The sequence below is a fragment of the Cariama cristata genome, unplaced genomic scaffold (genome assembly GCF_000690535.1).
Source record: "Cariama cristata isolate BGI_N322 unplaced genomic scaffold, ASM69053v1 scaffold38192, whole genome shotgun sequence".
Lineage (NCBI taxonomy): Eukaryota > Metazoa > Chordata > Aves > Cariamiformes > Cariamidae > Cariama > Cariama cristata.
The window spans coordinates 1-12,988 of record NW_009602739.1 but is presented as its reverse complement, the minus strand read 5'-3'; the positions used below and the strand labels follow the sequence as shown (position 1 = coordinate 12,988).

Genomic DNA, 12,988 nt, shown 5'->3' with positions numbered 1-12,988 from the left:
ATTTTCAAAGTGAAGAGACGTTTCTCATAAATATTCCTTATATACGTTAGAGTACTGAATATAAGACTCATGGATGTTACTTTCTCTTATGCAGCTATTAAATACGACAACATAGATGTGTTTGGTTACACAGCCTGGTCACTCCTTGATGGCTTCGAATGGCAACATGCTTACAACATCAGGCGTGGATTATTTTATGTAGATTTCAAAAGTGAAAAAAAGGAAAGGATTCCCAAGTCATCTGCACTTTATTATAAACAAATCATACGAGAAAATGGCTTCTTCCCAAGGGAGCCTACTCCAAGCTTGCAAGCTCAGTTCTCCTGTGACTTCTCCTGGGGTATCACCGAGTCTGTTCTCAAGGTAAGTGTAAAATATTGGGAAGACCACTGGAGACCGAGCAACCAACAACTTTATTTTGTGAATAAATGACTGTGCACGGCACCTAGCGTTCAGGAATCTCAGTGCACACTGCAAACAAAAGTTAAGCCTAGCCATAACTGCATAGGTTCAATTTTGTGTACTTTAGAGGTTTTTGGGTGAGCGAGTCACAGAGTGCCGGGTGCTCCTGCAGGAGCAGACCCCGCTGCAGGAGCCCTTCCAAGGCTGGCCCTCCTTCGCCTTCCCTCTGCGCGTGTCTCCATGTGGCAGATCAGATCAGGAAATTTCAGACCAAGAAGCTGACCCCAACCGATTGTTCATGGGTTATTTTTCAACCAGAGGGGGGTCCAGTTCGCAGCGTGGCCATGGGGATGCCTATGACAGCACGACAGAGGGGGGGGGGGCACAGGGCAGGGACAAGGTGGTTATGGTGGTGAGAGCGGAGCTACCTCCAGGCTCGAGGTCTTGTCTAAAGCTACTGAACAAGGCAGAAACAGACTCCTGGGTTGAGCCTGGCTCTAAGTGCCATTGAGATGTGGGTAACAAGCCATTCTTTAAAAAGACTTACACCACAGGCGAAGATAGCCAACATCAGCACATATAGCTTTTACCATCTGAGCTCACATTTGAAAACACATCATACCACCTTTTTTCCAAACTGGTTCCTACAGTATCTATTTCTACTTTAAATTTGGTAGATAAGCTAACCGTATGTATAGCCAGTGTTGGGATACTCTTTTTGTCATCGCATACAGAAAGATAGTCCAATGACCAACATCAGTCTCAAAAAATAACAACAAAACTCCATAATTTAACCTAGTCACTGACAACCAGAGGAAAAAAAAGTAAGGCTTCTATATATTTTGTTGATATACAGCATGGAAAAAGTCCGTTTTCTTAAAAAAATCAGATTTAATCTAAATATTTTAAACTTCACTATATTGTATTCCAAATCCTACAAAAAGTACTTTAAAAAATTGGAATAGGGAAAAAAAAAAAGTGCTACACAGAACCTTGTTAACTAGTAGGAGATAGTAAAGATATAACTAAATGTTACAAGCTGTTTGTGTCAGATATTTGCATAGGCAGAAGGACTACCAGTAAGACCAGGGAACACTATGCCACAGTTTCACAAGGTTGATCTCAGCAGCAGTGCCAAAATAATCCATGCCTGTCTCGTATAGACCCTGGTGCTGGTTCTGACCAGCCCGTGCTCCGGCCAGCTGCCTGAGAGCTGCTCTTTGCATGACCACAGAGTGAACTCGATCTGGGAGGTGCATCCGTGTGAAAATACACGTTGTGTAGGCTGCTGGCAAGGCAAATGCCAGCGTGTAGCTAAATAGAAAGGAGAGTGCAATTTTAATGTTTTCCGAAGGTGACCACTAGCGCAAAGCCCGTGTAGGTGAGTCGGCTATCCTCTTCCCCTTGGGGCATCTAAGCGGCACCTTCTGACATCCAGCACTAATCCTACAACCAAACACAGGCAGAAATGCAGACTATGAGCAGGCATTTATTGAATTAAACCCTGTTGTAACATATCGTTTTTATTTTCACAGGCAGAATCCGTGGCTTCCTCACCGCAGTTCTGCGATTCCAGCCTGTACCTCTGGAACGTCACAGGAGATGGGCTCCTGCACAAAGTTAAAGGGGTGAAGCTAAAAACTCGACCAGCACAGTGCACAGATTTTGTCAGTATTAAAAAGCAACTTGACCTCCTGGAAAGAATGAAAATCACCCATTACAGATTTGCACTTGACTGGTCACTAATTTTACCCAATGGAGATTTATCCGTGGTCAACAGGCAAGTTCTTAGGTATTACAGATGTGTGATTAGCGAAGTACTGAAACTCAACATTCAGTCCATGGTCACCTTATATTATCCAACTCAGGCCTACCTGGGCCTGCCGGGTCCTTTGCTGCAGGCAGGAGGATGGCTGAACCAGTCTACTGCCTACGCTTTTCAAGACTACGCAGCTTTATGTTTTCGGGAACTTGGCGATTTGGTTAAACTTTGGATTACAATAAATGAGCCTAACCGGCTAAGCAATGTCTACAATAGGAGTAGCAATGATACATATCGGGCAGCACACAATTTATTAATAGCACATGCCATGGCCTGGAGAATATACAATGAGCAGTACCGGTCCTTTCAGTATGGCAAAGTGTCCCTGTCCCTGCATTCGGACTGGGCTGAGCCTGCCAATCCCTACTTTGAATCTCATTCAAAAGCTGCCAACAGGTTTCTTCAATTTGAAATAGGCTGGTTTGCCGATCCCATATTTAAGACTGGGGACTATCCAGCTACTATGAGGGAATACATTGGCTTTAAAAACAGAAAAGGCCTCTCGTACTCTTCATTGCCATCTTTCACAAGCGAGGAAAAGCAGCTTGTCAAAGGTGCAGCTGACTTTTACGCACTGAATCATTTCACCACCAGATTTGTGATTCACGAACCTCAGAATGGGAGCCAGTATGAATTTGATCGTGACATTCAATTTCTGCAGGATATCACCTGCCTGAGCTCCCCTTCTCGCTTGGCAGTGGTGCCTTGGGGAGTGCGCAAAGTTCTCAGGTGGATTAAAAAAACCTACGGTGACATCGATATTTACATCACAGCAAACGGAATAGATGACCAGTCCTTAGACAATGACGAACTTCGGAATTATTACTTGGAAAAATATGTACAAGAGGTTTTAAAAGGTGAGTATATGATAGATTCAAGTTCCCCAGAGCCACTTCCGTGGCACAGACCCAGGCGTTCCTTACGCGAACACCTAAGACTCGCCCTGGACAGAGCATTTAGCCCTGGTTGAGATATAGGAACCAGCCATCAGCATTCAGCCCCCTGAGGGCTCTGATTCTGCAGTCACGCTCAGGGCAGATACAACACAAAGCAATGGCATCAAGCCCCTCACGTGAAATGCAGCCATGCACGGCTGCTTCCAGTTTAAACCACGTGAGACGCCATCTGGGCACGCATATACAGCAGAGTAGTTATTCAGAGTTAGCAGGAGATGGCACTTCAGACCAACTCCCAAGAGACAACTCTAATTTCTACTCTACAAAGAAAGGTGGGAGCCTCTGTCCTGGATGGACATACAGAAGAAAAACAGGTCACCAGATTTTTAAGGAGCTGCTGCTGAAGGAAAAGTCAAAACTCTAGTTCCTGTTCCACTACTTGCTTTCTCCTGGGCACCTACAGAAATCTAGTTCTTCACTTTAGAGAAAAATTAATAACAATTATGGAGGTAGAGGACAAAAATGTTCAAGGCAATGATCTTCAGCAATAGATTATTGAATGAGAAATGCTGCAGGAACCTCACCCCTCCCATCCCTCTTCTTTAACATTAGAGGGAAAGCAGCGAGCCACAGGATACCAGAAAGGCCTGAACCATACCACAGCCAAAATGAGACGTACAACACATCCCTGCGCTCACTATTCCCTACTGGTGAGCACCAGCAAGTTACCTGATCAGGACGTGGGGCGTCTAAAAGCTTTTCTGAGGAACCTTTCCCCAAACATAGCTTACGTATCCTGGTTTCTCCTCTCTTGTACAAAATGAGACAGGTCTTACTCATGGCTAAGCATGGCTTCAGATTGCTTTTAGACACCAACAAGAAACACAGTATTCCCTCCTCAGTGCTTAGCTCTTTCTCAATTACTATAGAACTAATGAGCATTTGCAGATTTACTTTCCACTCTAATTTCACATTGCAAACAAAAGAACAGTAAGTTGTTACAGGAAATAAGTTATTAAAGGAAAAGGTTGTGTAAAGGGCACTTCATCATAGTATTCCCATTTTAATTTTCAGATAGCATGACACTTCACTCACAGGAAGATCCTCTCAATTTACAATGTTCTTGCTTAGTCTGAGTCACATCCCCAACTATGCTCCCTGCTTACACATGAATTGGAGAGATGTTTATTCACGAAGGACTGCTATGTATCATTTCATTAAAGTATTTTCACCCAACACTTGGGTGCAGCAGTACAACATAGTCATGCATGCTGCAGGGCTGAGCGGCTGGGTTTGGAGCAGGGCAGGAATTTTCAGAGTGTTCCTCTCACGGCACCCATGAGCAGCTGCTCCCCTTGAGGCATTGCAGTGCGGTTCAGTAAAGAGCAGCATCTGGCTTTTCCCAGGAAAGCAAGATCCCAGCTCTAACCCCGTTCAAATCCAGCTTTCACAGAGTAGGTCCAGAAAATTCCCAAATTCTGAATTTTTTTTTTTTAAAACACTGATGCACTGTTACTACTTAAGACAGCTGAGCTTTATTAGCAGCGGTAAGTGTAAGTAAATATTTTACGATGCAATTACACTTTTTTAATTGATAATAATTTGAAATCTGAACTCATTACCAGAAAGTCTGAAGGTCATACAAGGTTTTATTAACATTTGATTTTGGTTTTTTTTTTCCCCTCTTCCCAGCATACTACATTGATAAAGTCAAAATTAAAGGCTACTATGCATTTAAGCTGACTGAAGAAAAATCTAAGCCCAGATTTGGATTCTTCACTTCAGATTCAAAAGGAAAGCCTTCAATAAAATTTTACAATCCCTGGATAAGCAACAACGGCTTTCCTGCTGCCTATTCAGTCTGCGATCCCTCCAGCCAAGAAAAGCAGTGTAGCTTCTGCTTGTTTATTTCTCAGAAGAAGCCGTTGATATTCTTTGCCTGCTGCCTTTTCTCTACCCTTATCTTGCTTTTAACCATTATTGTTTTCCACAAAAGAAAAAGAAGAAAACGTTTTAAGTCAAAAAGCATCCAGTGCATCTGTGTTTCATTTTAAAAAGGGGGCACAAGCCCACTTTTGGTGAGATAGATCACTGTTTGCATTCTACGGAGGACGATGCACATCAGACAACTGTAGAAATGCACTACGTGAGTCACTCCAGTCATACACACCAAGCGTTTCGTTCAAAAACAGGAAAGTAATCGTATACACAGGAAGAAGAGCTATGATGACATTTGTTTCTAGTGAAATTACTTTTATCCACCTACTGTACATAGAAGATAAATTCATCTATTTAAAAAAAAAAAAAAAAGAGGAACATTTTATGACTCTCCTGTGCCTTGGAATGACCTTTCAGTTTGACTTGAAAAGAGGTATTGAGCTGTGAGAACTGATATGCACTTTTGTATGAACCTCTGGACCAAAGTGTCGTGTGATGTATATTCATGTTATGAATGTTGTTGAGCATGAAACTGCAGCTTGTTAGGGTTTACAAATAAAAGTGTTATGAAAACCCACAAAATTTCAACTAACTACAACACCAAGAATGAAATGTCCTGGGCCAGCTTCTGAAGGTACCTCCAAAAAACCACATCCAAGTTCACTCTGTTATTGAACAACATACCTGTATCTCTTACAGACTGGGTGAAGTAGAGATCAGATGTTAATATTGTAAGCAAATGTAACTGGACTCACAGGAAACAAGTCAAAATAATATACAATCACTATTTTTCATCTCTAAAATGGGGCAGCCATAAAAAATTTACTGGCAGAGAACATCAAAATAAATAGTAACTATTAACCCACTCAAGAGAGTGATGAATATAATTCTAAATTGCACTTTTTTGTAGAAATAAATATATATTATCATCTTAGTTCTGGTCAAGTGGCAGTGCAAGCCACAGATGGGATAAAACCACAAGAGAAGCTTACTGCTATTGCTGCATTAAACAGCTACCAACCCAGTCATAACGCTCTTAAAGGATAAATGAACCTGCTATCTCATTTAAATTTTTCAGGGACCAAACCCAGTCGTTTCCCTTGGTCTGGTTTTGATCATCTCAAAATGAGCCCAACAGGTTTTTCCCGTAAACTGCACCATCATTTACAATTTACATTGGCCAGCCTCTTCAGTCATTGCATCAGAACATCACTGCCCAGGCAGGTACCACACACCTTTGGAGAGAGGTAGAGAACCTGCTCTAGAAATGGAGCGAGGGGTAAAAAGAGCTATCAGTTAAATTCCTGTTCCCTCCACTTTACAACCTTCTTTTCCAGTGTCTAGTACCATTTTCAAAACACAGTGAAACCCCCAACCTGCTCCCACTAGAAGTTAGTTACCTCAGTCTTAAGGTCCCCAAAACAGATAGACGCACTTTATCTGTACCCCAGCACCCCTGAAGAGATGACGCATATAAACACATTGTCTTTTCCAGCTGCATCTGAACACACAAGATAGCATCAAACACAAGGTAAATGCTAATGTACTATAATAAAGTATTAAAGTCACTTGCAGACTACTAGAAACTTTGTGGAAGCACTACTTGGAAGACACGCACAATTGACTGAACCCCAAACTCCCAACACTTGACCCAACCTCAAGTCTCAGTTCATAAATGCATGAGACTATTTCTCCATTATATTTCAAGTATGGGTCAACAGCACAGAAGGTTCATTAATTTGAAAGCGAAGCACTAGTAAAACGATGAGGGACTCCAGCCCATTTTATACTAGATGTTCTACCAGCACAGCCAACCTGCATGCATCCTTCCATCACCCAAAGAAACTGAGTAGTTATCACAGCAACTGCAGAATCCAACTGGAGCGTACTACAGGGAAACTCCTCTTGAATTCTGCATGCATTGTGGGAGCACAGACAATTTTGGCAGTTTGAACAGCACAAGAACCGATCTTAAAAATGCCAAGCAGGCCATGTACAACTTCCACATCAGCCAAGTTTGGTACCAGTACTTTCCCAGACTGAGAGACAGCAGTGCCACACATCCCCGCTGAACGCAGCACAATCAAACAAGTGGGTGCCTTGGGCCATTTCCTGAATTTCTTAGGCATGCAGTAATGGTTTCCTCAATATTAAGCTTTAGCCACTTGTTGCCAGGTATGTTTCTGCACTACGCCAGTATTTTCTGTGAATCTTTTTTCAAAATTAAATGTAACAAGTGACAAAGTGGATTTTACCATGGCTCAGAAATGGCACGACATCCCCATTAGATGTTGCTGCATGGCAAGATTAGTAACCAAGAAAAAAAACAGAGCTGTATCCCCCAGATGACACAAACCACTCAGCAATAAGCTCTGCCTGAACCCTGAGCTCAAGTCCTTGGTTTTCTTAATTGAGCGATATAGCTAATGCATCCTATTTTCAGTCTACTTCTTCTGTCTCCATATTTAGTTTAAATGGTCTTATAAATCTGGTCCTACTGATGCCAGTTTTGTTTTTAATCTACTTCTGATTCCGTCATCACAAGCCTGAATTCCCTTCCAGAAATTGTACACGGAAATCAGGTTTTGCAGTCTGAGGTTCTGAAATGATGTGAAAGAACACTAGTCTCCTTTCTGTGAGAACAATGCTTTTGCTATTTCTTAATGCTAGGATTTAAAACTACCACTTCATGGCTTTACACACTGGGTCCACACTCTACCGGCATGAGGTTTCAAAACCATCAGACTTCATTCAGCCTGGATGTTCTCAAAGACTGGTAAACCAACGAGTACACATTGCCAACATTATCTCACATTACCCTCTGACAATCTGCTTCTCCAAAAGCCAAAGATCTTGAACAGGTTCACGCAATCACCATTTAGTTCTTAAAAAAAAAAAGAGGTCGAGATATGAAATACGTTTTATTTTATTAAACCTCTCATGGTGTTCAGGTTTTCTATCAGATTCTTCAAGCTGGCACTTGCTCATATGATGTCTCACGGTGATGTTTCAGGATCCAGACAACTGTAAATAAAAAGAGCTTTTAGAAAGGTTTTAGCACTGTAAACATGAAAGTTTATAGACATATGACAAGTTAATTTATCTGATATAGTTTTAATGCAAGACAGACAGTAATAGCTCTAAGAATTTGCTTAATTTTATTCAGACAAGATTACTTAAAAGATGCCTTCAAACACAACGGCTCAAGACTTTAACAAGAAGGTAACAAGTTGTTCCATCTCTCAAGAACTTGGAACAGCACTAAAAAAACATTTTTTCAGTAGCTTGCAAGTGTCTGGTACCTGGTTGGTGGTAAAAAAAAAAATAATTAAGTTTATGAAAGTCACTTCATGTGCATCCTTTGTCTCAAGCTTAGGTTCAGAAGGCACACAACATTTATTTTATTTGCAAGTCATCCTGTCTCATGCTGCACAAGTGTTTTGTACCATGCAAGGAACCAAACATAGCTGAAATGCATCAAATTTCTTTAGCAGTTAAAATTCCTAAATTATCCCCAAGTCCTTATACTCAACTGCAGTAACAAATGTACATGCACAATGTAAATAGTTGTCCTTGTTAAACTGACCTTTGTTTACAAGCATTTACATACAAACTACACAGAAGACCTTTATATATAAATTCTGTGCTGACGACTTTTTTTAGTGAAGTCAGTGTCCAACCAGGAGGAACATTAACTTAAGTCTCTGTAAAGAGCTGTAAACTGGTCTTGTCATGCTAGGTCAGCTGGTTTTAAATTCTCAGCCACCATGGTAACGAGCACAGAATACAGCACTTTCAAGTTAGGTATTTCTCCATACAGTAGCATAGTACCAAGCTGATGAGAGATGGAAAGTTGCTGTCAAAAGACCTAGCAAAATTTAAGTTTTATGATACCTCTTATGATGCCTTTTACAAGCACAACTGCATCCCTGTTGGGAACCTGCTTAACCACAACCTTGTTAAAGTAGATAAAGCTTGTCAAGTCCCCAGATCAAGTAACCATCTCCTCACGGAAGATGTACAATCTGTGTCAAGATGATACCAACCTATTAACGAGTTCTACTCATCTGCCTGCTGTACTGTTCCTTTCTCAGAGACATAGATACCATCCAAGAATTTCCTGATATCCTTGTTCTTGACCGTAGTGGCTTGCTGGATCAAGGCAGCTGCAGACAAAGCAAGACCATCAGCACAAAGCAAGAGGTCCAAGCCAACTCGTAGCCTTTGTTTACCCTCCAATATTTCAACTAATAAATGAAACTGGCATCTGGAGAAAGGAATTACAAACTTGAAATCCTGTTGAGTCTAATGAAAACAGAATGTGAAACGCAGACTGAGCCTGTCTTGGCAACTTGGGGCAGTGACAGTTTATTACTGCACACTCGTATAACTCAAAAGCTGAAAACTTTGGTACCAAAAAGGCCATCAATTCTGACACACACAAAAAAAAAAGGTTCTGTGGACTTGTAAAAACATCTCTAATTTTAGAAAAAGCGTAAGAAACTATGAAAAGCAATTATGGTAACTAGAGGGAAAAAAAATTCCCAGCTGTCGTTTACCTCAGGGTTTGAGGAAAAAGACAGTTTGCTAAGCTGACATCTTCAGATAAAAGTGGCTGTATCATTCTATCTTCCCATGCATCTACTTTCACAAACCTGAATTGGAGACCAATTCAATGTCATTCCCTTCAAGGATCAGCTCATCTTTCTGGGCTTGAGATACTGCACAGGAAACACCTACAGAAAGGAAAATGCACAATCTACATTGTTGGTGAAGATATTAGGCATACTAAAGAAAGAGTACTCATGTCCTGTCCCAATTTACAGATCTAGAAAGTACTATTTTAGGCAATAATTAGCTTCTATGACTTTGTTAAGAGTCCCCCAAATCCCTTCCAGGGTTATCCTCCTTCACACAGTTTCAGAACTCAAAGATTAGTGCAAGTCATGCTCTGGATTGAAGGCAACTAAGTGATATTCCTACTTAAATATTACTACATTACAGCATTAATCACCAACACTGTCTACAATCCAGAGATTTTGCCAGCAGGGTTTCGTCAGCTAGGTGGTGCCATTTTCCACGTTCCTACGTTCATCAAGACAAAGCTGGAGTCATCCCAATCAAAAGTCACTAAAGCCCCTCCCTGCCCCCTGACATGTCAAGCACCACGTTTATACTAGCAATACTGCGAATACCCACACAGAGTAAACACTAGGACATTCAAGAGTCTAACGGGAAACTTCCAGTTGCAAGGAGAATAACACAAGTTAAGTTTTTATAGTTTGATCTATTTAGTCAATAGATGTTAGCTTTTAAGCCAGCACTTCACTATCTTTGAAGTAAATGCAGGCTTAAAAAAAAAATAAAAAATTCAAGTACAATAATCAAACCCACCCTTAAATCCCACAGTAAATCAAGGTCAAAGCCAGTGTTTTTGGACAAGTCTGATGTTTTCATCTAAAGCCACCCCAAAACACCATCAGTCACATTAAATATCCTTATTCATACCTTCATCAGAAGTGGAACTACATAAAAAAAAGGAATATGAAAAGTCCTTCCTACAGTCTTAAGGTAACCGTGTTTACGACACGTTTTGTCTCCTCCTTTCGGAAGTTTAACAAGCTCCATCAAATGCCTACTCCGTTACGACATTTTGCTAGAACTTGAAGTATGCAAGATGTAAAACCAACAGGTAAGATGATCATTTTGAACTTTATCATACATGCTCCTAGACAATCAGGAAATTCAAAATACAACAACACTCAGAGATGAAAGATACAATGTGGTGTGAAACTAGTTCACGTACAATGTTTAAAACAGAAACACAAATCTAAAATTAAGCACGTACAGTTTACCAACTGTCAGAAGTCTCACAATGATGAAAGTAAACACTGGGCTCCTTGGAACTCATATTACAGTAACTAGCTCTAAACTAGTTATTAGCTAGCTCTCTTCACTAAAAATTAATTACAAAAGCATTATTAATAATAAATCTGAACACTGACAAAAGTATCATAAGATTACATAAATTCAGACAGGCAAATGCCACTTCAACAATCATTCACTATCTCCTGTTATCAGTGGCAGTACCCAAAGGAAATAGTTTAGAAACCCTGGTTAGAAATAGTAAAGTACATCTCCAGATATGCTCACCTGGCCTCATACGCACTCTGCGTATGTACTTCTCTCCCAAGAAGTTTCGGATTTCCACAAGTGAGCCATTATCCTGTATAACTACGTTGATTGGGAAGTGAGCATACACTGACCTCATCTTGTAACGAAAGCCCTGTGACAAAGGACATCATCAGATATTGAAAGCAGAACATGTCCAAAAAGTAAAACACATGCATTAAGCTTACAGGAGAAATCTAGACCAAATATACTGAAAAAAGTTTCTTAACAAGGGCAAGACACTGAGCCCAAGAGACGTTCCTGCTTTCTTCCACCTGCAGAACTTGTTTGACAGTAAGTGCAAGAAAAAAAAAGTAAAAAGAAAGAGAGAGAGAAAGGTACATCTTGGATGCTTAGAAAAGCTCTCACTAAAGTAAAACACTGTCTATTTTGAGCAACAACAGTGACAGGAATTATCGCATTTCAAAATAAAACTTACCAGTGTGACACCCTTTATCATGTTCTGTACATGGCTGCAAATTGTGCGAACTGTTGCCAGCTCCTTTCTGTTACCCCACCACTTGTCAACACGCAGCTGTGTTAACAAAAAATATTAACAAAGCTTTCAGCTACACTTCAAGACTAAAAATGAAACATTTTTGTGACAAACTAAGAGCAAAAGTTCAGGTAAACTACCCAAAAGCCCACCTAAATATTTTGTTTGACAGGCTATTAAAGGCCCACCTAGCTCAAGTCTTTAAAGTCCTAAGCCCCCAAAACGTATGAGAAGCATTTTCTTCGTGTCTCATTGCTAACAAATCTTCAAAGAAGCTGGGATAGACACTCTGACATCTTAAGTTGAAAGATGTATTATCAAATGGTAAACACGTTGTTCCAAAGTCAGTCTCCTACGTACAATCTATAAACTTTTAAATGAAACGCTGTGTGTGGGTCCAGTGTTTTAATGAAACACAAGATGCTTCTGAAAAAGTAGCTGAAATCAGCTACTCTTCCCCTTTTTTTGTAATTCTTAAGACCTTACAAAAATATTATTCATCTATTTAGAAAACATCTAATGTAACTTGCCAATCCTGAAAGTTAAACATATAGATTTAGTTTTTTCTAGCTAAAACTTGCCAGTTTATAAAACACAGCATATGATGATCAATCCCTTTCCCAGTAACTGATTGTAACTAGAAAGGAAATCAATCAACAAATTCACTCCAACATCACACAACTGCACAACTTCCACGGTGCCCAAGGAGATCCCAAGGTTCCATGAGACCAGCCTCTTCCAGAAAACGCAGAAACAAGTGAAAAGTTAAATAACGTACCTGCAGCTAAACATTTTGGTTCCATCTCTTACATTACCAAGAAGTTTTTAAGCTAATTGTAAAGCTACCCTCCCTCTCCTGGCAGCGAAACGACCTCTGCAGCACTCACCTTCTTGTGTTTCTTTCCCAAGAGGGACAGTTCCACATTGATGTGGTTAAAATCCCTTCGCAAGGTTCCTCTGGGGCCCTTTACAATGACTGTCCGGCCCTTCAGTGAAACACTGACTGGAAATCAAAAGCAGACACACGTTAATCGGCTGCAGGGTCAGCACCACAAAACGCCTTTCAAACGCACAGGCAGACATACCTTGCTCGGGGATGTCAACGGTCTGGTTGCTGAGAATGGTCTTCATTCTACAAAGGACAACCGAAAAAAGCTGCAGAAGCTCAAGGCAAGGCCCCTCTGCGCCCTTCCCGCTCCTCTCTCGCACGTACCCGGGAACGCGCAACTACGGAGCGCCGACCCGATGCCCCCACCCGGTCTG

At 40.9% G+C, this 12,988-nt stretch overlaps 2 protein-coding genes across 2 annotated transcripts; one reads left to right on the top strand and one right to left on the bottom strand.

Moving 5' to 3' along the window:
- Positions 1-94: 94 nt before the first annotated feature.
- On the top strand, positions 95-5,232 carry KLB (klotho beta; the record flags this gene model as incomplete). The annotated part of the gene is made up of 3 exons (XM_009694901.1): positions 95-363; positions 1,938-3,081; positions 4,813-5,232. Coding segments are annotated over 3 exons (1,775 nt in total), but the record flags the coding sequence as incomplete, so codon positions are not given.
- Positions 5,233-8,065: 2,833 nt separating this feature from the next.
- On the bottom strand, positions 8,066-12,870 carry RPL9 (ribosomal protein L9). The gene is made up of 7 exons (XM_009694900.1): positions 12,811-12,870; positions 12,613-12,728; positions 11,669-11,764; positions 11,212-11,344; positions 9,714-9,794; positions 9,105-9,224; positions 8,066-8,082 (listed from the first exon to the last, which is right to left on the bottom strand). The coding sequence occupies exons 1-6, from the start codon at positions 12,854-12,856 to the stop codon at positions 9,118-9,120; spliced, it is 579 nt and encodes a 192-aa protein (XP_009693202.1). The 5' UTR covers positions 12,857-12,870; the 3' UTR covers positions 8,066-8,082; positions 9,105-9,117.
- Positions 12,871-12,988: the final 118 nt, after the last annotated feature.

Excerpts from the sequence above, each read along its gene's own strand:
- RPL9 (XM_009694900.1), bottom strand. The coding sequence starts at position 12,856 with ATGAAGACCATTCTCAGCAACCAGACCGTTGACATCCCCGAGCAAG. Across the intron at positions 11,765-12,612 it reads TGGGAAAGAAACACAAGAAG|CTGCGTGTTGACAAGTGGTG; the intron begins GTGAGTGCTGCA and ends TTGTTAACACAG. Across the intron at positions 9,795-11,211 it reads CAGAGTGCGTATGAGGCCAG|GTGTTTCCTGTGCAGTATCT; the intron begins GTGAGCATATCT and ends TCCTTTCTGTAG.